Source organism: Lynx rufus, unplaced genomic scaffold (genome assembly GCF_022079265.1).
Source record: "Lynx rufus isolate CCGP_SWC_20201006 ecotype Redwood Valley unplaced genomic scaffold, mLynRuf1.p SCAF_3, whole genome shotgun sequence".
Lineage (NCBI taxonomy): Eukaryota > Metazoa > Chordata > Mammalia > Carnivora > Felidae > Lynx > Lynx rufus.
The window spans coordinates 54,148,173-54,173,940 of NW_025814845.1; the positions used below are offsets into that span (position 1 = coordinate 54,148,173).

General features: G+C 37.7%; 1 protein-coding gene across 6 annotated transcripts in view; it reads left to right on the forward strand.

Annotated features, from left to right (window-relative positions):
* Positions 1–25,768, forward strand: part of RUFY3 (RUN and FYVE domain containing 3) — an 81,907-nt gene that overhangs the window by 42,106 nt on the left and 14,033 nt on the right. For all 6 annotated transcript variants that reach the window (XM_047092227.1, XM_047092228.1, XM_047092232.1 and 3 more), the window contains exons 2-12: positions 9,611–9,784; positions 10,590–10,707; positions 11,535–11,636; positions 14,214–14,337; positions 15,687–15,748; positions 16,641–16,706; positions 17,970–18,039; positions 21,090–21,182; positions 22,296–22,379; positions 24,833–25,000; positions 25,499–25,596. In XM_047092227.1, coding sequence (XP_046948183.1) covers positions 9,611–9,784; positions 10,590–10,707; positions 11,535–11,636; positions 14,214–14,337; positions 15,687–15,748; positions 16,641–16,706; positions 17,970–18,039; positions 21,090–21,182; positions 22,296–22,379; positions 24,833–25,000; positions 25,499–25,596 — 1,159 coding nt within the window. The remainder of the gene's footprint in view (positions 1–9,610; positions 9,785–10,589; positions 10,708–11,534; positions 11,637–14,213; positions 14,338–15,686; positions 15,749–16,640; positions 16,707–17,969; positions 18,040–21,089; positions 21,183–22,295; positions 22,380–24,832; positions 25,001–25,498; positions 25,597–25,768) is intronic.

Here is a 25,768-nt window from a genome sequence, read left to right on the forward strand (position 1 = left end):
TATGAGTTTTAAATGGACATGTGTTTTCCCTTCTTTTGGTTATACACCTAAAAAGGAAATTGCTGGGTCATATTGGTGACTATGGTTTAACCTTTGGGGAACTGCCAGACTGTTTTCCAAAGCAGCTGTACCATTTTACATTCCTGCCAACAGTGAACTAGGGTTCCAATTTCTCCACGTTCTTGTCAACACTTGTTATTTTCCTTTAAAAAAAATTTTTTTAATTACATCCATCTTAGTGAATGTGAAGTGGTATCTCATTGTGTTTTTGATTTGCATTTTCCTAATGAGCATTATTTCATGTACTTGTTTGCCATTTATATGTATATCTTCTCTGAAAAAAATGTTCAAATCCTTTGCCCATTCTTTTTTACTGGGTTGTCTTTTGTTGAATTGTAAGGGTTCTTTGTATATCTAGATATTGGCTATAATGTGATTTTTTTCTCCCATTCTGTAGGATCTCTTTTCACTTTTTAATGATGTCCTTTGAAGCACAAATTTTTTTAATTTTTATAAAATCCGGTTGTTTGTTTTTTCTGTTGCTGTGCTTTTGGAGTCATTTATTATTTTTTTTTTAGTATTTATTTTTGAGAGAGAGAGAGCAAGAGCGAGCACAAGTGGGGAAGGGGCAGAGAGAGAGACACAGAATGTGAGGCAGGCTCCAGGCTCCGACCTATCAGCGCAGAGACCAATGTGGGACTCAAACCCTTGAACCATGAGACCATGACCTGAGCCAAAGTCAGACGCTTAACCGACTGAGCCACACAGGTGCCCCACTTTTGGTGTCATTTAAAAAACCATTTGGTCATGTTGTATAATCCTTTTTATATGTTGCTAGATTTGGTTTGTAAGTACTTTGTTGAGGGTTTTGCATCTATATTCATAAGAGGTATTTATTAATCTATAGTTTTTTTATATAGTTGCCTGATTTTTATCTAAGGTAATAATTGGTTTCATAGAATGAAATGGGAAATGTTCCATCTTCCAGTTTTTTAGAATTGTTTATGAAGGGTTATTTTCATTCTTTATTTTTTTGAATGTTTGATAGATTTCAATAATGAAGCCATCTGGTTCCAGCTTCTTCTCTGTGGGATGTTTTTTTTTTCTTTTCTTTTGTTTTGTTTTGTTTTGTTTTGTTTTTAAAGAGAGAGAGAGAGAGAGCGAGCAGGGGAGAAGGGCAAAGGAAGAGAGAGAGAGAGAGTGCCCATGTTGAGCCTGATGTGAGGCTTGATCCCACGACCCTGGGATCATGACCTGAGCCGAAATCAAGACTCAGATGCTCAACTGACTAAGCCACCAAGGCAACTCTATGGGATGTTTTTTTTACTGACAAATTCCGTATCTTTACCTGTTACGGATTTTCTGTTTCTTAAGTCAGTTTTGGTGATCTGTATCTTTGTTAGAAAATGTTCATTTTGTCTAGGTTGTCTAATATTTTGGCATACAGTTGTCAGTAGTATTCCCTTCCAATCCTTTTTGTTTCTGTAAGGTCAACAATAATGTCTCCTCTTCATTCCTCAGTTTAGCAATTTAAGTCTTCTCTCTTTTTCTATTGGTCAATCAAGCTAAATATTTGTCAGTTGTTGATCTTATCAAAGAACCAACTTCAGGTTGCATTGATTTTCTCAGTACTTTAATGTGCTGTTTATTTCTGTTCTAATCTTTTATTACCCCTTCTTCCTGGGGCTTTCCACTGGTATATGTGTTTATTGGTTGCCCTTGAGGAAGCTTCTGTGAAATCATGGAATTAAGTTATGCTAGAGCTGGAAGAGTCATGTAGGTCAGTGCCTTGACAAACTTTAATGCACATATAGATCACCTCGGGTCGAGTTAAAGTGCAGAACCTGATTCAGTAGTACCATTGGAGCCTAAGGCCTCCCATTTCCAAAAGCTTCCAGGTGATGCCAATTTTGATGCCAGGGCTACATGTGCAGTGGCAAGGATCTAGTTCTTTTGGTATCAGGGTCATTTGTGGGGTTTTCCAAAACCTGTTGTTTCTCTCCATTCCAGAGTTAATAATATACTCCCCCGACCCCTTGAGAATTGGTGCTGCAGGGAGTCATTAGGATCGATATGGGTGTGTGTTGTTTCCACCAGATAAAAGAATTACTGAACAAGCTTAACCCTCATTTCACAGATGAGGAAATTGAAGCCCCAAAGAAATGAGACTCCTTGCCTGGTGTCATAAGTTAATTGGTACAAAGAAGTGATTAATATCAAACAGATTAAGAGTAGTGGGTGGATACAGTGTTCCTGATAATAAGGATGGATTTTAGTGAAGCACATCTTTGATTACGCTATTACCAAGGAAAGGTAGCAATGAGGATAAACAAATTTGTTGTTAAATTTTCTTGACTAACGTCTTTAAGATTTCAACCAGACAAAATGTTACTTAAGTGTATTTCCTCTTTATTACTCGAGTAGAATTTTATATGGTATTTGGAATGGCATTAAGGAGAATAGATAGATATGGGTACATAGATAATCTAAGGGTCCTAAGACTCTTGATTATTTTTACATTTTTGAAAAGATTTTTTTAATGTTTTTATTTATTTTTGAGAGAGAGAGAAAGAGACAGAGCATGAGTGGGGGAGGGGCAGAGAGAGAGAAAGATAGAGATACAGAATGTGAAGCAGGCTCCAGGCTCTGAGCCCTCAGCCGAGAGCCCGACCTGGGGCTGGAACCTGAGATCATGACCTGAGCTGAAGTTGGACGTTTAACCGACTCAGCCACCCTAAAAAGATTTTATTTCTAAGTAATCTCTACACCCAGCATGGGGTTCAAACTTACAACCCGGAGATCAAGAGTTGTATGCTCTACCGACAGAGCCAACCAGACACCCCATCTATTGATTATTTTTTTAATACTATTTAGGTTTACTTATTTATTTGGAGAACTTATTTATTAAAGTGAGCGAGGGGAGGGACAGAGAGAGAGAATCCCAAACAGACCCCATGCTGTCAGCGCAGAGCCCAACATGGGGTTGGAACAAACCATGAGATCATGACCTGAACTGAAACCAAGAGTTGGACACTTAACTGACTGAGCCACCCAGGTACCCCATCTATTGATTATTCTTAAATGAGGATTGAGTCAAAGTTCATGATTCTCAAGTGTCATTAGAATAGTCAAATTGTGTTTTATTATAAGATCTTCTAGTGCTTTCAGTAATTTGTTCACTATCAAGGACTAGCAATTTTACGCCCAGTTTTTAAGAAATAGTACAGGGGTACCTGGGTGGCTCAGTTGGTTGAGTGTCTGTCTAGCTCAGGTCATGATTTCGTGGTTCGTGGGTTTAAGCCCTGCATTGGGCTTGCTGCTGTCAGTGGGAAGCCCGCTTTGGATCCTCTGTCCCCTTCTCTCTCTGCCCCTCCCCCACTTGCGTGCTCTCTGAAAAATAAATAAAACACTTAAAAAATCATAATAAATATGTTAAAAAAAGAAATATTACAGAAAAGGTTCAAAATAGATTTATTTAGGAATTATTGGCCTTCAAACATTCTGAACACAGTAAGCTTTCCTCTCTATATCTTTGTTATTTTGTCATTTTTAATCTCATGTTAATGTTCTTAGGTATCTTTTGAAAATCTCTGTATGGCAACTTTTGTTTCTCATATAGTATAAATTTTTGATCTATCAAATAACCAGGAAATTCTAAAGAGTAACTGCTTGTGTTACATACGAATTATTCCCAACTTACCCAGAATTGGGTACAATATAACATACTTAATATTAATATATGTTAAGTATAATTTAATTTTCTTCAATTATTCTTAAAATATTTCAAGATTTCTCTGTATGAACATTAGTCATTTCACTAAAGAGATGGAATGGGGTCTTGGTCAGATGATGGGTTTGCAGAACAGTGTGACTCAGTGTCACTCTTAGCTATGTGACTTTAGGTTCACTTTTGTCATCACTATTAACTAAATGAGCCTCATTACTCTGTAAAGTTCATTAATATTTCCTCATATAGAAATTAGCAGTCTTGAAGACCTATAGTAAACATACACATATGCTTGAAAGAACTTTGGTTTGAAAATCAATTAATATAGTTTATTATTGTAACTATAGTCATTTCTGTAGTTTCTTTAGTCCACTGCTCCTGGTGTGTTCCCCACCATGGTGCTTTGTACCCCTGCCCATCTATTCACCAAAACTAGAAAATTACTCTCCATTCTTCCTCCTCCTCCTCTCACATCTAAGTGGTCATCAAGTCCTGAAATCCTGACATCCTACCCCTAGAACAGCCCCCAAAGCTAATTAATTCCCTCTTCTCCCCACAGCTCCGACCGCTCTTCCCTTATTGTTTCTCTCCCCAACTATTGCAGGAGACCCTTCCTTGCTCCACAGCATTGAGTTCTAACACCCTTCCAGTTTGTCTTCCATGTGGCTGTGACAATGGCTTCTCTAAAATTCATATCTGTGGGGCGCCTGGCTGGTTCAGGCGGAAGAGCATGTGACTCTTGATCTTGGGGTCATGAGTTCAAGCTCCATGTTGGGTGTAGAGATTACTTAAATAAATAAAACTTTAAAAAATAAATAAGATTCAAATCTGTAACATCACACCTCTCATTAAACTCTTTACTGATAAAGTAAAATCCAAAAAAAAAAAAAAAAAAAAAGTAAAATCCATACTCCTTAACAAAGATCCTTAGCAGTCTCTCTTTTACCTATTTCCCTCATCTCATTTCACAGCATTTACTCATATGTACCATAAACTATGGCACTTTTTCCATTTTATTTTTCTTAGTGTGCCAAGTTCTTTTCATTCTTCAGTGCCTTTGCCCCAGCTGTTCCTTCCATTCTGCTCCCTTCCCAGCTCTTTGCCAAACCAATGTCTTTCTGTCCTTTAAGACTGAACTCAATTGGGGTGCCTGGGTGTCTCAGTCGGTTGAGCTTCCGACTTCAGCTCAGGTCATGATCTCACACTCTGTGAGTTCAAGCCCAGCGTTGGGTTCTGTGCTGACAGCTCAGAGCCTGGAGCCTGCTTCAGATTCTGTGTCTCCCTCTCTCTCTGACCCTCCCCCGTTCACTCTCTGTCTCTCTCTGTCTCTAAAATAAATAAATATTAAAAAAAAATAAATTAAATTAAAAAAAAAGACTGAACTCAAAAGTCTCACCCTCTGTTACCGATGTGTATGGCACCTAATAATGTCTTGTATATTAACTTTGTACGCTGTTACCTTAATGAATTATATTTTTTTGCATATTTTGTTTGTTTGATTTTCTGGGTGTAGAATCAGAACATGTGAGAGGAGTAATGTTTGACCCACTCTTTCACAGGTTATATGTCTCCAATTTCTTTATCTTCTTTAATTGCATTCTTCCACTTTCAGTACAGTTTTCAGAATTAGCCATGTTAATATGTATTTCTTAATTTTCTTAAAATGCTACAGAGTGACTAAAAACATTTTATTAGCTGGAGAGAAAAAAAACAGTCTCAAGGTGCCTGGGTGGCTTAGTCAGTTGAGCATCTGACTCTTGATTTCGGCTTAGGTCATGATCTCACAATTTGTGAGTTCAAGCCATGGTTTGTGAGTTTGAGCCCCGAATCAGGTTCTGCGCTAACAGCATGGAGCCTGCTTAGAATTCTCTCTCTCCCTCTTTTTCTGCCCCTCACCACTGTCTCTCACTTTCTCTCTTTCTCACACTCTCTCTCAAAATAAATAAATATTTTTTTTAAAACCAAATAGCCTCATCTCTGAGAACTTAATATATACATACCTGCCCTTTAAATTTGAAGGGAAGGGGCATCTGGGTGGCTCAGTCGGTTAAGCATCTGACTCGGTTTCAGCTCAGATCATGATCTCACAGTTTCGTGGGTTCAAGCCGTGCATCAGGCTCTGTGCTGGCAGCCCTCGCCCTACTCACATTGTCTCTGTCTCTCTCAAAATAAATCAATAAACTTAAAAAAAAGTTCTTTTGAAGGAAAAAGGGAGCCAGGTCAGGTAGCTTTCTTCTGTGCATATTCTCATAATATCCTGTGTATACTTTTGTTAGTGTTCTTATTACAGTACGTTTACACAGCCTCTCAAACTTTTCCACATCCAGTGGCAGAAGAAATTGTATTAGACTTGTATACAGTGTGTCTGAAATTTTACATTAATATTGCATCTAGTATCTTAGCCTTATAATTTATATAAAATTTACATTTGATTCCATAGAAAGAGGATACTTGACCTAATATAAAAACATTTTAATTTTATTTGTTCTGAAATAAAATTGATCTTTGTCAAAGATGGTAATGTTTATTGTGAAATTTCAAGTGTTCTGTGTAAGTTGCCCTGTTTTCGTTCTCCAGACATTTGTGTAAACCAAGTTTGATAAATAGTGAGCACTTTGATGTCAGGAACTAGGTCTTTTATCTCTGGAATCCCAGCATTAAATATCTAACACCAAGTAGATGGTCACTATTTATAGAAAAAAATGAATGAATGAACAGAAGTTCAGATTTTGAAATAATAGTGTTAAATGTTAGCATTGTTAAACGTTTTTAGTTATTTTTCTCCTGGAAAAAATACAACATAACATTGTGAAAGTCATGCATTTGTTTTCACTTTTTTTTTTTTTTTTTTTTTTTTTTTTTTTTTTTTTTTTAGCCCATGCACGAGCGGGGGAGAGGGGCAGAGGGAGAGAGAGAAAGAAATCTTAAGTAGGTTCCACGTTCAGTGCAGAGCCCGACACATGGCTGGATCCCACAACCCTGGGATCACGACCTGAGCTAAACTTGAGTCGGACGCTCAAGCAACTGAGCCACCCAGGCACCCCTGAAAGCCATGCACTTTTAAAAACTATTTTCTGGGGGGCACCTGGGTGGCTCAGTTGGTTGAGCGTTCAGCTGCAGCTCAGGTCATGATCTCACAGCTCGTGAGTTTGAGCCCCGCGTCAGGCTCTGTGCTGACAGCTCAGAGCCTGGATCCTGCTTCGGAGTCTGTGTCTCCCTCTCTCTCTGCCCCTAACCCATTCGCATTCTGTCTCTGTCTCTGTCAAAAATAAATAAACATTAAAAAAAAAAATTTCTGGGCTATACAATATAACAAAACTTTAAAATGAAAACTTTTATGGTTAAAAGTATAAAATATACAGGAAATATCACATTGTAAGTATTCAGTGTAATGAATTTTCACACACTCAACAATTGCACACCAAAATCCAGAACCCCAGAAGTCCTTCCATGCTCCCTTTGGGTTGCTGCAACCCTTTTTAACAGCATATATTCGTTCCACAAAATCATTTTACACTCGAATACGATTTAAGACAAGTAACAAACTGATTGAATAGATTATTTTTTATTTTGTGACAAATTAAGTTAGTGATTTGGTGATCTTTACTAGTACCCAACATTACAAAATGGAACAAAGAAATAATTAATTTTAAGTGCTAATTATTTTCAGTAGTTTGATTTCGTACTAACCAGGAAACGTAATTAAAATGATTTGTAATGCCCATACTCTTATATACTATTAACAAAAATGATAATAATAAGCATTAAATAATAAACATTTTACCTTCTGCATTAAATAATTAATAATGAGCAGTGAAGTCTTTTGAGCTTTTTATGCCTAATGTCAAATTACCCTGATTTTTGTTTGACCTTCTTTTATTTGTTTAGAGTAGTGGTTCTCAGTGGGGAAGCAACCTGATTTTGTCTTCCAGGGGACAGGCATTGGGCAGTATCTGGAGATATTTTTGGTTGTCATAACTGGAGGATGCTACTGACACCTAGTGGGTAAAGGCTTGGGTTGCTACCAAACTTAATTCACAGAACAACCCCACACCCCCCTCAAAAAAAAGAATTATCGGGGCGCCTGGGTGGCGCAGTCGGTTAAGCGTCCGACTTCAGCCAGGTCACGATCTCGCGGTCCGTGAGTTCGAGCCCCGCGTCGGGCTCTGGGCTGATGGCTCAGAGCCTGGAGCCTGTTTCCGATTCTGTGTCTCCCTCTCTCTCTGCCCCTCCCCCGTTCATGCTCTGTCTCTCTCTGTCCCAAAAATAAATAAACGTTGAAAAAAAAAAAAAATTTAAAAAAAAAGAATTATCTGGCCAAAACGTTAGTAGTGCAGAAGTTGAGAGCAGTATTTTCTAAAGAATGAATGGGTTGTTTGTGTTTGATGTAGATTAGTTCAATAGGGTATAGCACCATACTGAGTCATCCGAGGTATTAGGAATTTAATTTCCCTAGGCATTAGTTCATCTTTCTGCATGGTTTATGCACCCCAGGCCACAAACAGATGTCTTGAACATGTTGCTACTGATTGTAAGAAGAATGGCATGAGGCAATGTAGAAGTGTAAATCCATCACCATTCTGGCAAGAGTCTCCAATCCAGCTCTCCAATGACATTTTCTTGCCATCTATTGGGAGGTTAAACAGAATCTAGTTGCCGTCCACAAACATTTATGCACACCCACACACGTTTATCCCATTCATTTCTTCCAGTGATTATGGGAGGTTAGAAACACTGGAGTGCACATAAATGCCAGTAACAAAGTTGGGAATTAATGTCTGATAAAACTGGTTTTAGCGGCTGTGTTTTAGGGGTAGTTTTGTTGTGCATTTTACCTTGTGAGCTTATTCTGGTCTCAACACTTACCTGCCCTGAGGAAAGAGAGTCACATTTGAGGCCTGGTGTTAAAGGATCTGTTGTGCAAGGAAGAATTAATGGCAATATATATACCAATTCTGACTTTTTTTTCTTTAAAACTACTACCTCAGAGAACAGCACAACAAAGCCAGATTTATATAGTTGGAACTCTGGCTTTGTTGTCTCTTACTGGCTGGGCCCAGGGACTGGGTCTTTCACACGCTTAGCCTCATTTGTAAGTTGGTGCTACTGGTAACTGTATCACAGCCTGAGGTAAGGAGGGATTGAAATTGTAACTGTCAGAAGCAGCCCACAGTACCTGGCACAGCATAGGCCCCAGTAAGTGAAGGTAGCAGGTGCCTGGATTGTGCCGAGTTCTGTCGGATAAAATGTGGTACTTAGTCCCTTTCATCAAATAGTTTATCACACTGTATGCTAAGTCTTAAAATTTTGGGAGTTAATACGGTTAATTATTTTTAGTTTATGTAATGTTTAGTTTAAATAATAATAATGCTAATTAACATAAATAGTAATACTAATAATGTCAATCGTATACTTGGAACAAAGTTTAAGTACTTTTTTTTTTTCTACATTGCCTTTAATTTTTAGAGCACTTCACAAACTGTGTAGAGAATGAGGTGGGCAGGGCCAGGGTGGAATCATAGAGACCAGTGTGAAGGTTGTGCAATAGTGAGGGAGCTAGGATGGGCACCCAGGTTAGGTTAGGGCAGAGGTGGTGGTGAGATTATTAAGACTGTACTCAATGCTTGAAATTTGATAAAATAAGTAATTTTCACTGTTGCATCAAGGATATTCCTAAAGGAAACTGGCATCTTTCTTTTTTTTAACAGCAAGTACTTGGCAGAGAATACAAAACCACTGTCTCCATTCTTGCCAAGACACCCAACAGTCCTACCCACCATTGCTTTTGCACCTTCGATGCTAACATCAACACAGTGAAACATTGAATTTCTAAATGTGCTGTTTCCACTAACCAGGCTCCATCCTCTCCCTCTTTGGCCGTAGATCCTAATTATCTCATGGCTAACGAACGCATGAACCTGATGAACATGGCCAAGCTGAGTATCAAGGGCTTGATTGAATCAGCTTTGAACCTGGGAAGAACTCTGGACTCAGACTATGCACCCCTCCAGCAGTTCTTCGTGGTGATGGAACATTGCCTGAAACACGGCTTGAAGGGTAGGCCATGGCCCCAGAATGCAAATGTGCACGCAGCTATTTTCTAGCAATACGTGTTCAAGAAAAGTGTTCTTTCTGGAGCCAAAGAATAAGAGGCTTGAATTAATAATATTAATCTATTGGAACGCACCCTATATGAGCACAGACAGGGAGACAGGGATGTGGTTGAATTAAAAGACATGCAGGGCTTAAATCCTTAAATGCTAGAGCTGGAAAGGACATTACGAGTATCTAGTCCAATACGGCAGTTCTGTTGGACAGGTGGAAACAGGCCTAGAATGGGAGGTAATTTGCCCAAGGTCACACAGTGAGTGGGGGCAGAGCAAGTGCTAGAATTCATATCTCCTGAGTCTTGCTTCTGTGTTCTTCCACTTGACCATAAGCTTTTGAGGGCAGAACCTGGTCTAGTTCACTTTGCTTCCTTTCCTGCTCCCTCCCCAGTCGTTAATAGCCTGTTTCCAGGTTACATATTCTTTCCCATTGGACTCTTTTCTTCACTAATACCACACAGCTTTAAGTACTATATTGTTAAAGCCTTTTATTGTTATTATTATAGGCCTAGTTATAAATTCTTCCTGAAAGAGGAAGGACTGAGTCTTGGGGAGTGGGGGATTTTTGGTTTTTACAAAATGTTATCTGTTCTGAAAGCATGAATAATTTCAGAACTGTCTGATAATGCAGAATTAATTCTCTGATAAAAAAGGATTAAATAGATGAGAGAGAAGTGTGTATATGTGTTTGTGTGTGGAGGGCATGTTTATGTTGCAAGGGATATTAAAACATTGCTTTGTTTTTATCACCTTAGCTAAGAAAACTTTTCTTGGACAAAATAAATCCTTCTGGGGGCCTCTAGAACTGGTAGAAAAGCTTGTTCCAGAAGCTGCAGAGATAACAGCAAGTGTTAAAGATCTTCCAGGACTTAAGTAAGTTTAAGGTCCAGAATTCTGCTAGGAAAACATTAACCATTGCCTTCAAGTCTAAAGATAATGATGACCATAATCATTTATTTCATAACAGTCCAGAATGCATGCTGTTTTTGTGAATATGTACTACTACAAGAGACTTGCTAATATAGAATATTAAGAGAAGTGTGTCTGTGAGGGATAATTATCACTAATTTAAAAGAGGTTGTATTCATATTAAAATGCCAAAATTTGTCTTATTTTTTTAAAAGTACTTGTGGGAATCAGTTAGAGTCTCAAGAAATCAGATCTTAGGAGGGAAGTTGCTAGACCCAACTAAGAAAAAGAATGTGTTCAATGAAGTTTTAAGAGCCAAGATTAAAACCGTTGTCAAGTGGACCTCAGGAACTGACACTGGGAACCTGCCTCAGAACTCAAAAAGAGGACTGATCATTTTCCCAAATTAGACTGGTTTAACTTTAATCAGAGGCCTAAATGGACTGTGTCCACATTGCGAGTATTTGGACACTTACATGATCCACACTAAGTTTATGAGGATTTACCGACGCTAATGTGATAGAACATTTTCATTTTGGCCTCCCAGAGGTTTTTATCTTCAAATTGTAGTCTCAGTAATTCATTCTTCACGAGAGCAGTTGTCCCAAACACACCCCTAGTCCCACCAGCCCACACAGAACTCCTCACATAGGAATGTGGGAGAATAGGTTGTAAGGAGCACCTCGGTGTGCATGTTATTACTGGGGACTATTAACAAGAGTAAGTGAATCTGTCCCACTATGGCCTCTGTCTCTGCTACTTGTAGTTGTTGGATTCATGTGTTTCTGTAGGACACCAGTAGGCAGAGGAAGAGCCTGGCTTCGTTTGGCATTAATGCAAAAGAAACTCTCAGAATACATGAAAGCTTTGATCAATAAGAAGGAACTTCTCAGGTATGAACCTCTTATTGAACTTTGTTCTTTTCTTGCTATGTTCTATATTTTATATGAGGTCAAATCATATAAATTTGCTGTTTTTGCAGATCAAAAACAGTTGTTTCATGACAATTTCACATAGTTCAACTAATACTTCCTCCCATACCTCACACACACATACCCAAGAATAGATGTTTATTACATGTGTTCAGTCTGTCACTGTGGCATGTATATGGTCCTTTGCAGGGTAGGCTAAAACTTAATACCCCCAGAAAACAGGAAAGGCTTTTGACTCAACCTTAGCATTTACCCAGATGCAATAAGACAGGAAGTTGACATGTTACATTAAATTTAAAGACAGCACACAAAATTCTAGATGGATTATAGACACAAATGGCAAAGAGGAAACAGTAAAAATTTTAGAAGACAATATAAGGTAGACAAAAATTTCTTAAACAAGACATAAAAAATTCTCCCTGTTAAAGAAAAAATGGATACATTGGTCTACATTAAAATGAAGAACTTCATTCATCAAAAGACACAAGATTAAAAGGCAATCCATAATGGCCAACAGGCACATGAAAAGATGCTCAACGTCGCTCCTCATCAGGGAAATACAAATCAAAACCACACTCAGATATCACCTCACGCCAGTCAGAGTGGCCAAAATGAACAAATCAGGAGACTATAGATGCTGGAGAGGATGTAGAGAAACAGGAACCCTCTTGCACTGTTGGTGGGAATGCAAATTGGTGCAGCCACTCTGGAAAACAGTGTGGAGGTGCCTCAGAAAATTAAAAATAGACCTACCCTATGACCCAGCAATAGCACTGCTAGGAATTTACCCAAGGGATATAGGAGTACTGATGCATAGGGGCACTTGTACCCCAATGTTTATAGCAGCACTCTCAACAATAGCCAAATTATGGAAAGAGCCTAAATGTCCATCAACTGATGAATGGATAAAGAAATTGTGGTTTATATACACAATGGAGTACTACATGGCAATGAGAAAGAACGAAATATGGCCCTTTGTAGCAACGTGGATGGAACTGGAGAGTGTGATGCTAAGTGAAATAAGCCATACAGAGAAAGACAGATACCATATGGTTTCACTCTTATGTGGATCCTGAGAAACTTAACAGAAACCCATGGGGGAGGGGAAGGGAAAAAAAAAAAAAAAAAGAGGTTAGAGTGGGAGAGAACCAAAGCATAAGAGACTCTTAAAAACTGAGAACAAACTGAGGGTTGATGGGGGGTGGGAGGGATGGGAGGGTGGGTGATGGGTATTGAGGAGGGCACCTTTTGGGATGAGCACTGGGTGTTGTATAGAAACCAATTTGACAATAAATTTCATATATTGAAAAATAAATAAATAAAACAAACAAACAAAAAAGGCAATCCATAGAGTGTGAAAGGAGATATTTGTAACACATATATTGAATAAATGGTTTGAATCAGGGTATGTGAAGAGCTCCTTCAATCCAGTAAGAAAAAAGCAAGGGTGCCTGGGTGGCTCATTTGGTTAAGCCTCCAACTTCAGCTCAGGTCATGATCTCGCAGTTTGTGAGTGTGAGCCCTGCATCGGGCTCCGTGCTGACAGCTGAGAGCTTGGAGCCTGCTTCAGATTCTGTGTCTCCCTCTCTCTCTGCCCCTCCCCTATTCGTGCTCTGTCTCTCTCTCAAAAATAAACATTAAAAAACTTTTTTTTTCAAAAAAGGATAGATGAGCAAATGTAAAAATGGGTAAAGAATTTGAACAGGCATTTCACAAGAGAAAATCAAAATGGCTAGTAAACATTAAAAAGAGGGGTGCCTGGCTGGCTCAGTGGGTAGAGCATGTGACTCTTGACCTTAGGATCGTGAGTTCAGCCCCACATTGGACATAGAGATTACTTTAAAAAAATATAAATGTAAGGGCACCTGGGTGGCTCGGTGGGTTGAGCATCCAACTCTTGATTTCAGCTCATGTCACAGTCTCATGATTCATAGGATTGAGCCCCACATGCTTGCAGCACAGAGCCTGCTTGGGATTCTCTCTCTCTCTCTTAAAATAAACTTTAAAATATATATTTATATATATATGTGTGTGTGTGTGTGTGTGTGTGTGTGTATATATACACACACACACACACACACACATATATATATATATATACACACACATAAGTTCACTAGCCATCATGTAAATGCAAATTAGAACAACAATGTGATACACACCCACCTACAAATAAAGCAGATCTCCAAGGCAAATTTTTAAAAAACAATTTTTTAAAGATGCATTAAAGATTGAAAAATCATCCCTTGCATCTCAAATACAAATATGTGGGGAAAGTATAAATAATCACTTCAGTGAAACTACCATTCTGGTCACTTCTCTTTCAGCTAGACTGTCTATTATCTAGAGTCTATTCATGCACCTATTATCTAAAATAAAGTATTCAGACTATCCCCCCCCTTTTTTTTTAACCTTTTCTCTATTATCATAGTACCCATATTCAACTATGAGGCCAGCATTTTCTGCTTGTCTCATGATTACATCATTGGATTCTTGAGGTTTTGTTACAACATAGCATTCTGTGGATTTCTCTTACAGCGAATTCTATGAACCCAACGCCCTCATGATGGAAGAAGAAGGAGCCATAATTGCTGGTCTCTTGGTGGGTCTCAACGTCATTGATGCCAATTTCTGTATGAAAGGAGAAGACTTGGACTCTCAGGTATGCACAATGTGCTCAGTTATGAAGTGCGTCACTCTGAGTTTTGTTAGCTCAGAATTTGGGTTGATCAGATTACACCAACCAAATTAAGAGAAATTCTGTGAGTCATGAATAGTATTTGTAAAAATTTTGATGTGAATATAAGCAATTACTTTGTTTTTTCTTCTAATTTGACTCATTTATGTATTATGAGTGTTTTTTCAAATTTTCTCTTGACTGTGACCCCTGTTTAAAATAGTTTGTACAGACTGGCGCACCTGGGTGACTTAGTCAGTTGAGCGTCCAACTCTTGGTTTTGGCTCAGGTCACAATCTCATGGTTTGTGAGTGCAAGCCCCTCATGGGGCTCTGTGCTGACAGCTCAGAGCCTGGAGCCTGCTTCGGATTCTGTGTCTCCCTCTCATCTTGCTCCTCTCCTGCTCGCACTGTGTCTCTGTCTCTCTCAAAAATAAACATACGTTAAAAATTTTTTAAAATAAAAATAAAAAAAGAATACAGACTGAAGCCAAACTGTTTAGGTTCAGATTCTGCTTCTTTATTTTCTAGCTGAATAAATTTTGTAGTTTCTTGATGCTTCACATTTCTTAGCTGAAATACAGGGATTTAAAAAAGAGTATCTGTATCTATGTCTTATAGTTATTGTGTGGAATAAAAGAATTAGTAATGTAATTCACCTAGTACAGGGCCTGGCACATATTAATTGCTTACTAAATAAAGCTGTTGCTTTCATTCTGACTCGTTCTCACCCCTTCTCTATGAAATACTACAGCAAATTTCTGTTACATTTTACTCTAAGAAAATGGAAAAGGAAGTACGATATTTTGACCTGTATTAAAAAAATAAGTAAACTGAATCATGAAATAGCAGTCCTGAAAAATTTAGACATAATGCATCAATGAAAGTTTGGAAGAATAGATATCAAATTGTTACAGTGGTCCTATCGGGGTGGTTGGGACTATGGGTGTTTTGTATTACATCCTTTTATTTATCCGTGTTTTCCAAAACTTCTTTAAGGAACTGTGCATTCTCTTTGTAATTATCATTTTTAAACTATTATTCCTGTAAGTGAATAGGGATTCAGTAGCAAAATACTTGAAAGACACAAAAGAGAAAGAAACTTTAAACCTTAAATTTATATTAAGCATTCTCTTGACTTTCTTGTTAAAATCTTCTGTTGACTTGCATGATCTGGTCTTCTGGTCCTATAAAAGTAAAACATTACATTTTCATCAAAATTCCTAATAACTGTCATGACTTCATTGCTGTTCTGAGTGCCCAGAAAGAGATATTGTATTATGCCTCGGAAAAAGTATCTAATTTTATGTTAAATTCTGAAAATTCTCTTTGTAGGTTGGAGTTATAGATTTTTCAATGTATCTCAAGGATGGGAACAGCAGTAAAGGTAGTGAAGGGTATGTACAAAGAAAATTAAATTTCTTTTCTCTTTAATGTTCTTCAATAGCATTTAATGTTTACAACAGTAGTGCTTTAACACACTTGCTGGAAGAATTTCCGATGATATAGCTTTAATAGAATCTTGCCAAAAGTATCTGACTATTGTGCATGCTAAGCCCTAAAAGGGTTTTGGTTAAGTGGTTTTCTACTGTGTGGTTCAGGGGCTAACAAAATAAAATAAAAAGGTTTATAAAAGGAATCCCTTGCTCCTTCTCTTGAAGTAGTGTTTGAAAACGTGGCCTTCTTGATAAGAAAATTGCATTCTCCATTTCTTAAAATTTGAAATATTAAACATACGATATGGGGTTATGTACAATGTTAACATTCGGGGTAATGAGGTGAAGAATAAACGCAAACTCAGCACTGCTTTTACAGCTCTTGTAAATGTAAAATTACTTCAGAATATCCACATGGCCCTTAGAAATTAGACCTCAGAGGGGCGCCTGGGTGACTCAGGTGGTTAAGCACCTGACTCTTGATCCCCACTCAGGTCTTGATCTCACAGGAGAGTCGTTGTTATAAGTAATACCAGCAAAGCTAAAAAGGCTACCAGTTGTGAGATGAAAATTTTTATTTTTAAATGCCTCTGATAAATTATAGTGTTATACCTATAACCTGAGTTATTAAGGGACTTAAGCTATAGCAAAGGCTTTATTAATATGGAGAATTTTTTTGTTTCATTTTTAAATCTCTGAGTCTTTCTTGTTTGAGGGCATTATACATCAGGTCTGTCTTCTGGTTTCTGTGCTACAATTTTCTTTTCTCTGTTATATGAAAATATTAATGGAGGGAGGATCTTGGTGTTTCTAATGTTATTTATTTTATTTCTGTTTTTTCCTCCCATCCCAGAGATGGCCAAATTACTGCAATTCTGGATCAGAAGAACTATGTAGAGGAACTCAACAGACATCTAAAGTAAAGAATGAATCAATACTTTTACTTTACTGGGGATCTTGTTGCAAAGGAAGGAAAGAGTAAACTGATGAGCCATGAGATAAATTCAGGCAATACTCGATAAAAATAAATTGAATTCCTGCTTACCAGGCACTGAGCTAGGCACTAAATAAATGGCATTTAACTGTTTGGGTGACCTTTAGTGAAAGGCAATTTAAGATTAGTATGTAATTATAACTCTAGTGATTGACTATGTTCAGTTAAAAATTCTTAACCATGTGACATACCCAGCTGAAACTAGCAGCCTTCTTGGTTCAGTAGATCCAGCCACATATTTCAAGAGTGATCTTGGGTAATCCACTCATTGCCTTGGGACCTTTCGATTAATCTTGTTGGTCCCTTGGATTTGTCATTTATACATTGAATTGACAGTATTAGTTTACCCTCTCTTTGCCATCACTACCATTATTTTCCCAAATACTAAGTATTTTTCAGAACTTCCGGAACATGAAACCATCTCCTCTTTCATGAGGAGAGCGATCCAAATTCTGTTGGTGTTCTCAAGTACATTGATGTTCTTGTTATGCTAAAGACTGTTGAATAATTCAGAAAAATTGATCTCTCCATCTATTAACTATTATCTTGCTTACAATTCTTTTAAAAAGATAACAATTTTAATAAAGTAAGACCTATTATATGATTATACCAGTATCAGTATAAATTTTGAGTAGTCTTGGTTCCAGCTAGAAAATTCAAGAGCAGTTTAAGTATATTTTCTCTGGAGACCGAGAACTAATAATGACTACAGTGAATTAATGGAGATATTAGTCAAGCAGAAGTATGCTTACATTTGATAGTGAAATAGAAGCATGACAATTATTTACTCTTTCATGCGTCAGCTTTGTTATCTGTCTTTGGGGATACCTAATGCATAGGGTTGTTGAAAGGAGTAAATGAAATAATGCAAATAATATAATTTAGAAAAGTGCTCAGTGTATGGCAAGCACTTAATTCATGTAGTTTATTATTATATACTGTGCCGTGCATCAGCTCCTTAATTTCATCCAACAAGTACTTCTTAAGTACAAGCTTCAGTGGCCAGGATGTAACAGTTAAGACACACAGCCACTTGTAAACTGTCTTAGAACCTGCAATTCTATCACAAATTGTGGACTTTAGACAATGAATGATAAATGCGATGGGTGTTTAAATGGAAAGTACAAGATATTGTTCTGTTTTTCAAGAGAAACCATTATGGGCTTTTTTTTTTTCCTTTCTTGATAGTGCTACTGTAAACAACCTTCAGGCAAAAGTGGATGCATTAGAAAAATCCAACACTAAACTGACAGAGGAGGTAAGTGTTTTGGAAACACTTTGATTGACATAGAATTTAATAATGTGCATTAGTGGAACCAGTCATTTCTATGGAACTTTGAAAATAAAGGACTTGGCTTTTTCAGATAATGTCTGTAATAGGACATAATCCCTTGTTCTGACTGAGAATGGCCAGCTGGCTTATCTCAGGGGTGTCTGTTATCCAGTTGGACTATGAAGGCGTAGAACCTGGGCCCATCATATATCTTGCTTTCTTTTGCATGAATGTTTTGTCTGGGCTAGCCTAGAGTTAACCTTTAGCATATAGCTTGATGTTCGTTTGTTCACTCAACAAACATTTGGTACTGCTTACGTGCTAGAGCTAGAGAGAGATTTATGTGTGCATTGGTTGATGTGTGCCAGATTGGCAAGCTCCCACCCTCAAGGATCTCATTTTCTCCTTGGGGTGGTAGTGCAGATAATATAAAGAGCTCTGCTCAGAACACCAGAATTCCCCTCTTGTATGTCACGCTGCTTACAAGTCATGTGCTTCTGAGCAAGTAAGTCACTTGACCTCCAGGAGGCCCCATCCCTCACTGGCAGATGAGGGTATTTATACTTCCCCTTTCAGCCTCACTGTTGCTTTGAAGATCACAGGAGAATATATATGTGAAAATCCTTAGGAAAGTCCCCAAAATAAGAATAAATATTAACCTCATTTTCGCTTCTGATTAATAAAGACATTTTTTAACTTGCCAGCGGCTAAGCCACATATTTTTTTTTTCTTCAATAGCATTAGATGTTTCTATGAAAAATGTTACATAAAATTTTCTGGTGACAAAGACTTTCTCTTATGTATTTCTGATTGTAACTACCCTGTTATATACTGTGAGATAGATTTGGTCTAAATAAAACCCAAGTTCAAGCACTGGTTGGGAAGATGCTGTTTAAACATTTTCCTTCAGAACATTTTCATTGTTACAACTTTCAAACACCTTCCTTATTTCTCAGCCTTGTGGGCTTCACTTTTGGATATAGATTCTTAAATTAAAACTTAATGGAAACGGTCCTTAGAATTTTACTCTACAAAGGTTTTTTTTTTTTTAACGTTTATTTATTTTTGAGAGAGAATGCGCACACGCCAGCAGGAGAGGGGCAGAGAAAGAGGGGGACAGAGGATCCGAAGCGGGCTGTGTGTTAACAGCAGAGAGTAGAGAGTGTGATGTGGGGCTCCAACTCATGAACTGTGAGATCATGACCTGAGCCCAAGCTGGAGGCTTAACTGACTGAGCCACCCAGGTGCCCCTCTACAAAGTTTCTGAAATACTCTGCATAGAAATTTTCTGCTGTGTTTCTGCTGCTCCTCTGTTGAGGCAATAAGGCCCAACAGTGAAGCATGTTCTCTAGAGCTGGGCTACATGGATTCATGTCCCAACTCTGGCACTTGCTAACTTTCTAATCCTGGCCAATAACTTAAGCCTCTATTTCTTGATCTATTTCTCTGTAAAATGGGGATGATAAAATAATAGTAAGGTTTTTGTGTGAATTAAATGGTAATACATAAAGGCCTAGACCAGTGTCTGACACATCATAAGCACCCAGTAAATATAGTTATTAATTTTATTCCCTCAGTCACAAGACTTGTCCTTCTGACCTAGATTTATTTTATTAGCAATATTAATTTATTCATTCATGTACTTATTTTACCAGTAACATTTATTTTATTGAAACCTTGGATTTGTAGAGATAGGTAAGCACTGTGTATAGGCTTTATAAAGAACAGAAAAGGCAAGTCAGATCTGTTTCTTCCATATGTCTCATTTCTTTTCCATATATCTATATCTGGATGTCTTTTCCACCCAGATCTCTTTTCCATATATTTTGGATTTAAGAGGGCCAGTAAAAAAACAAAAACAAAAAAACAAAACAAAACAAAAAACCCTCTTTTCTTTTCCTGAATGAATCAGTGTGATAAAGTGAGAAGTTATAAACAGATGGTGATATAAAAATATCCACTTTATTATTGATAAAGCGGAATTAGAAGGCCCACTTGGAGATACAGACATAGTTTCCTAAAACTTTCTCTGATGTTAAAATCTTGGAAGAACCCATTTGAGGGTGTCTTTGGATCTAGAAAGCAGACCCACTTGTCCAGAGTTAACTTTTTTATGTACCGTGAGGCCCATGGAGGAGAGGGAAAAATGGGCTTCCAGACCCATCTCTAGAAAGCAGCCTGAGCCCAGGTTCCTCTGTACTTACGCACTAGATCCAGAACTAAGCAGAACCTATGCTCACTGCTCATGAGGAGATCCCCTCCTGTTGGAATAGGGATATAAATGTTTCCCCTTAGCAGTGTACTGCTAATAACATTACCTTACCTGTTTAGGTGCTGAAATAAAAAAGTCTCTTTGATACTTAATGGTATCTTTTAGAGCAAGGACTTAGTTCATTTCTTTACTCTTAAAAATCATCTATCAAAGTTCTTGTGTATCATTTATAAGATGAATCCCAAGGCATGAGGTGACTTCTTTTTTTATATAATGTTTATTTATTTATTTGAGAGAGAGAGTATGCATGCATACTTGCATGTGTGCGAGCAGGGGAGGGGCAGAGAGAGAGAATCCCAAGAATGCTCCACGGTGTCAGCACAGAGCCCGCGCAGGGCTCCATCTCACGAACCGTGAGATCGTGACCTGAGCCAAAATCAAGAGTCCAACAGTTAACCACCTGAGCCACCCAGGTGCCCCAAGGTGACCTCTTTATTAAACATTTTAGAAATAGGTATTATAACAAAATATAAGTTACCCATGAGAATACCCTTGAGGTAAACAATCTTAAGTTAACATTTTGGTCCTGAAAAAGAGTTTACACAAAAAGCAACAGTAGATATTTTGTATTTTTACCTAACCTAGTTTAAAAATACTTTTCCTAACTTCCCACACCATGAGAACATTTTTATGCAGTCATAGATAACTTTATTTCCTTCTAAGAATATCCAAGCCTGAAAATGATGTCCTAGCAGATCATGAATTATCTTATCCTCTGTTAAAAAAGAAAAATAAAAGATTATCTTTTAAATTTTTTCAACAGCTTGCAGTTGCAAACAACAGGATTATTACCTTGCAAGAAGAAATGGAACGAGTTAAAGAGGAAAGCTCCTACATATTGGAATCCAATCGGAAGGTTAACCTTACTGGATTTATAAAACATTCCTAGAGATGTGTTAATGTGTTAGCGGGGTGGTGGGGAAGGCCTCTACTCTAGAGGACTGTTTGGAAGTAGCAAACGTATAGCTACTTGACATATAGCATGCTGTTTTTACTAAGACTCCATGTAGAATCGAGTGAATAATGGAGGTTATGCCAGGGTGAGTCCCCTTCTCCTACAGATGCTCCTTGGCTTCTGTGCCACCTACATCTGTTTAAAGATTCCAAGAACAGGTCTCATTCAATTTCTTGTTGTTTTGTACTAATGATTTGCACTGTAGTTCAGGGTTATATTTATTCTATTAAATATATCATTGTTTTTAGTCCGTGGTACTATTTTGTAAGAAGTGTTTATCTGGTACCACTGGGAGTTACCATGTACATGAGTTTACCAGATAACTTAACCCCTTAAAGTATCAAACTTTTTATATATGTCTATACAGATTTTTTTGCAAACCTTTTATGTACTACACAATTCTAAGCAGTCTTAGATAGAGGACATAATTTAACACATTTAGCCCTTTATGATGACTGAAAATCATAATTACCAACAGTGGCAATTCTGTACTAAATTACAGTGATGCTACCGTAGGGGCTGTTGGAACTGATAGAGCTTCTAGCACCTATACTTAAATGTTTCCAGGTTGCTCTGGGTGCTTTTTCTCTGCTATTATGATGTCACTGACATCTGTTGCTTCTCCCTGAAAGTATTAGTGTCTCCACACTCCCTTTTATCTTCATATTTCTAACCTTCTGTGACCTAAGAATCCAAATATCCATAGTAATTAAAATTATTCTAAAAAGGAAGGAACTAGGCTCTGAGTGGGGATGAAGTCGTTTGCTGTGAGTAATGGGTTTGGCTTTAGTGTGTGGACTTTGTGAAAACAAATGTGATTTCTCAGAACAGAATTTTTTATTTACTAAGCTTCTTCAATCTCTTTGTTGTCTTCATTCATTGTTACACCCGTTTAACCACATATAATCATTTTTCCTTACTAAACAGCAGTACTAGTGTCAGCTAACGCTGTACAGGGTTTTGTTTTTTTTTTTAATCCTTAAATATATTTACTATTTCATGTATCTCTTCAAGGGTCCTAAGCAGGACAGAACTTCAGATGGGCAAGCACTGAGTGAAGCCAGAAAGCATTTAAAGGAGGAGACACAGTTGCGACTGGTAAACTTCACTTACGTTCTAGTAGTTCAGAAACCCGTTAAACATAAAGGCCCACTTAGAGAGGTTTGATCTTACAGACCAGGGTCAGGAACATTAATAGTGACCTAACAGATTTTTGTAGATCCTAAAAAACTGTTTCTCACTCTTCTTTTTTCTTTTTTTAATTTTGAGTATGTTTATTGTGAATATGGTTCTACATAAAGGCAAGTTTTCATATGGTTGATTTTTACCTTCACTGGGCATTAGTTGTATAAAACACTCTTAACCAAGGATATTACCTTCTTCCATAGGAAGGGCTAGCTGCTAATTGATTAGTACAGTGCATATTAGAAAACCATAGGAAATTTTGGGGGCGCCTGGGTGGCTCAGTCAGTTAAGCATCTAGCCCCGGCTCAGGTCATGATCTTGGGGTTTGTGGATTTGAGCCCTGCCTTGGGTTCTGTGCTGACAGCTCAGAGCCTGGAGCCTACTTCGGATTCTGTGTCTCCCTCTCTCTCTGCCCCTCCCCTACTCACGTCTCTCTCTTTCTCTCTCCCTCTCTCTCTCTCTCTCAAAAATAAATAAACATTTAAAAAATTAAATGAAAAAATAAGATATTTAAAAATGGTAGGAAGTTTTTAATTATCTGACTCAATTAAAATGACATCTAGAAAACCCTCTTAGCTAAGTCTTAGCGTGGATTTTTTCATATCATAATATTTGCTAATGAGAATATTGTGCATACAGAGCTCTTCTGTGACTCTTATAATGATACTTGAATTAGTTGTTTCTATGACTTCTTTTTTTTTAATTAATTTTCTTATTTGAGTGTAGGTCACACACAGTGTTACATTAGTTTCAGGTGTATGTTTCTCACTTTTTTTTTAATGTTTATTTTTGAGAGAGAGAGAGACAGACAGACACAGAGCATGGGTGGGGGAGGGGCAGAGAGAAAGAGGGAGACACAGAATCTGAAGCAGGCTCCAGGCTCTGAGCCATCAGCACAGAGTCCAACGCGGAGCTCGAACTCACAAACTGTGAGATCATGACCTGAGCTGAAGTCAGACACTTAACCAACTGAGCCACCCAGAACCCCGTTTCTCACTCTTTTTGAACCCATATTCCCTATAATGCTTTCTCAGTCCATTTTCTGAGACAGCTTTTGTAGTTTTATAGTTTCTGTTACAAGAACATAAGGTATATGGGACCTATTTTTTTAAACTTTATGATCCAAGCCCCTGTGAAGATTCTGATTTGTCTCCTTAGAGGGTGTGTGTGTGTGTGTGTGTGTGTGTGTGTGTGTGCATAAATGTATAATAATGAATAATACTCTTGTAATAGATTTTATATAAGTATTAGTATATTAAGACACCCCTTATTATACTAATAAGTATTAGTATATTAATAGTATATTAATATTAATATATCAATGGTATTGATATATTAACTGCTGCAATTTTGATAATATGACAGACAAAAGGATCTCTCCCCATCAATAGTGTTCCTGAAAATAGGGAAAAGCCTGCAAATAAAGGTGACCTGCTTTGTACTAAAAATTATCACCAACTAACAGTGTAAGAATAGAATTTCAGGAGTTCTGAGAAAACAGCAATATAATCTTAGTATCCTTGAAATGACTATCATTTTCCTTCTATGTGTTTATGGATTAGACCTCAAAACACTTTCTATGAGGAAGATTCTAGAAGTAATATATGTCAGCATTTTAAGAAGCAGTCTCATTTAATCATGCTACCCATGCACAGAGAAGTACCTCAGATGGCACATCAAAATCAAAGTCTTACACAAAATTTTCCATATTCCTTATGTCACAATAAGATACATGTTTGTTAAAAAAGAAAAGAAACCAAGCAAGTAGGTCCTAGATATGCCCCAGGCACAGCATGGATGCAGAAGAACCTCAGGTCTTTGTATCTTTGATCATCCAAATAATGTTGCACTAATAATGGTTGAAACAAAAATGGGTTTCATGTTAAGTGAATATAAAAATTCAGTTAGCCATATCAATCATTCCCCGTTATTGAGATGTTTATGCTGGGGACCTAAAGTATCTTTTGGGTTTCTTGAGCTCTTAAATATGTCAGTAACATCCACATTGAAGAGAACTGCATCTATTTCATTTTATGGTAGCTACTGTAGCACTCTATATACATTTCCATAATAGGACATGACATCCCTTCTCTTACTATCACGGAGTGTCTCAAGTATGTGCATATTTTACACAGATTAAATAGCAGTATCTTGACCTACCAAGTTTTTCAGATTTGTAAATTATTGAGTAAATATTTTTGTGATGATCCTAGTTATTGTTGTTAATGTCTCTGCATTGAATGATAACTTGTAGCTATTTTGCCAAAATATTCAGACCTGAGAGTTCACACCTTTTCCTTTGGAATTGCAGAGTTTGAACTTAGTTGATGAAAGAGAATAAGCAGTTTATTTACCTTTGGGGGCAGGATGTTGAAAAAGAACTGGAGATCCAGATCAGCATGCGACAGGAGATGGAATTGGCTATGAAGATGCTGGAGAAGGATGTCTGTGAGAAGCAGGACGCCCTGGTGTCTCTGCGACAGCAGCTGGATGATCTCAGGGCTCTCAAGCATGAACTTGCCTTTAAGCTGCAGGTAGGGGGAATAAGAGGAATAGGCTCATTGGCTCTCCAAGATCCCTGGGCTTCCCAGAGTCGCATCTCATTTTGAGGCTAGCTGCCAATAAACCACTTTAAGAATCAGACCATTGCAGGTTCCCGTGTTGCTGTTCTGGAAAGCCATGGTCACTTTTCAGATTGTAATGGGAAAGGGGGTCTGTTACATCCATAAGATAATTTCTACTCTCCAGCCTAACCTGCCAACTGAGTTCTGTCATCCATTAGCTTTTATACTGAAATGTGATAAATTGATGAACCTTCTGATGTTCATTTTTGTGGCAAAGATGCTTACAGCAATATTAATTTTAAACATTGCTTTTTGTTTCTTCCCCATCAGGAAATTAACTGGTATACAAATATATGAGCATTTCTATTTCTCTATTTCCCACTTACTCGTAAGGTTCAAGAGGCCTGTGTGATTTATTTCAGGACTTTATGTTATATGTACATCACTCATACTTCTTTTCCGTAACAGAGTTCAGACTTAGGAGTGAAACAGAAAAGCGAATTAAACAGTCGCTTGGAAGAGAAGACTAATCAGATGGCTGCTACCATCAAACAACTCGAACAAAGGTAAAAGTGCTGTTTCTTTAGTGAAACACTTGGGGCTTTTAGTGCTGGAAGTAAGAGAAGTGTGCTCTGCTTTTGGCAAACAAAGTGTATGAGATTCTCCCAACTTAACACCAGGCATGCTGGTAGAAAGCCAGTTAAATTTTGTGTTTCTCTAAGATGTCACTAAAAACAT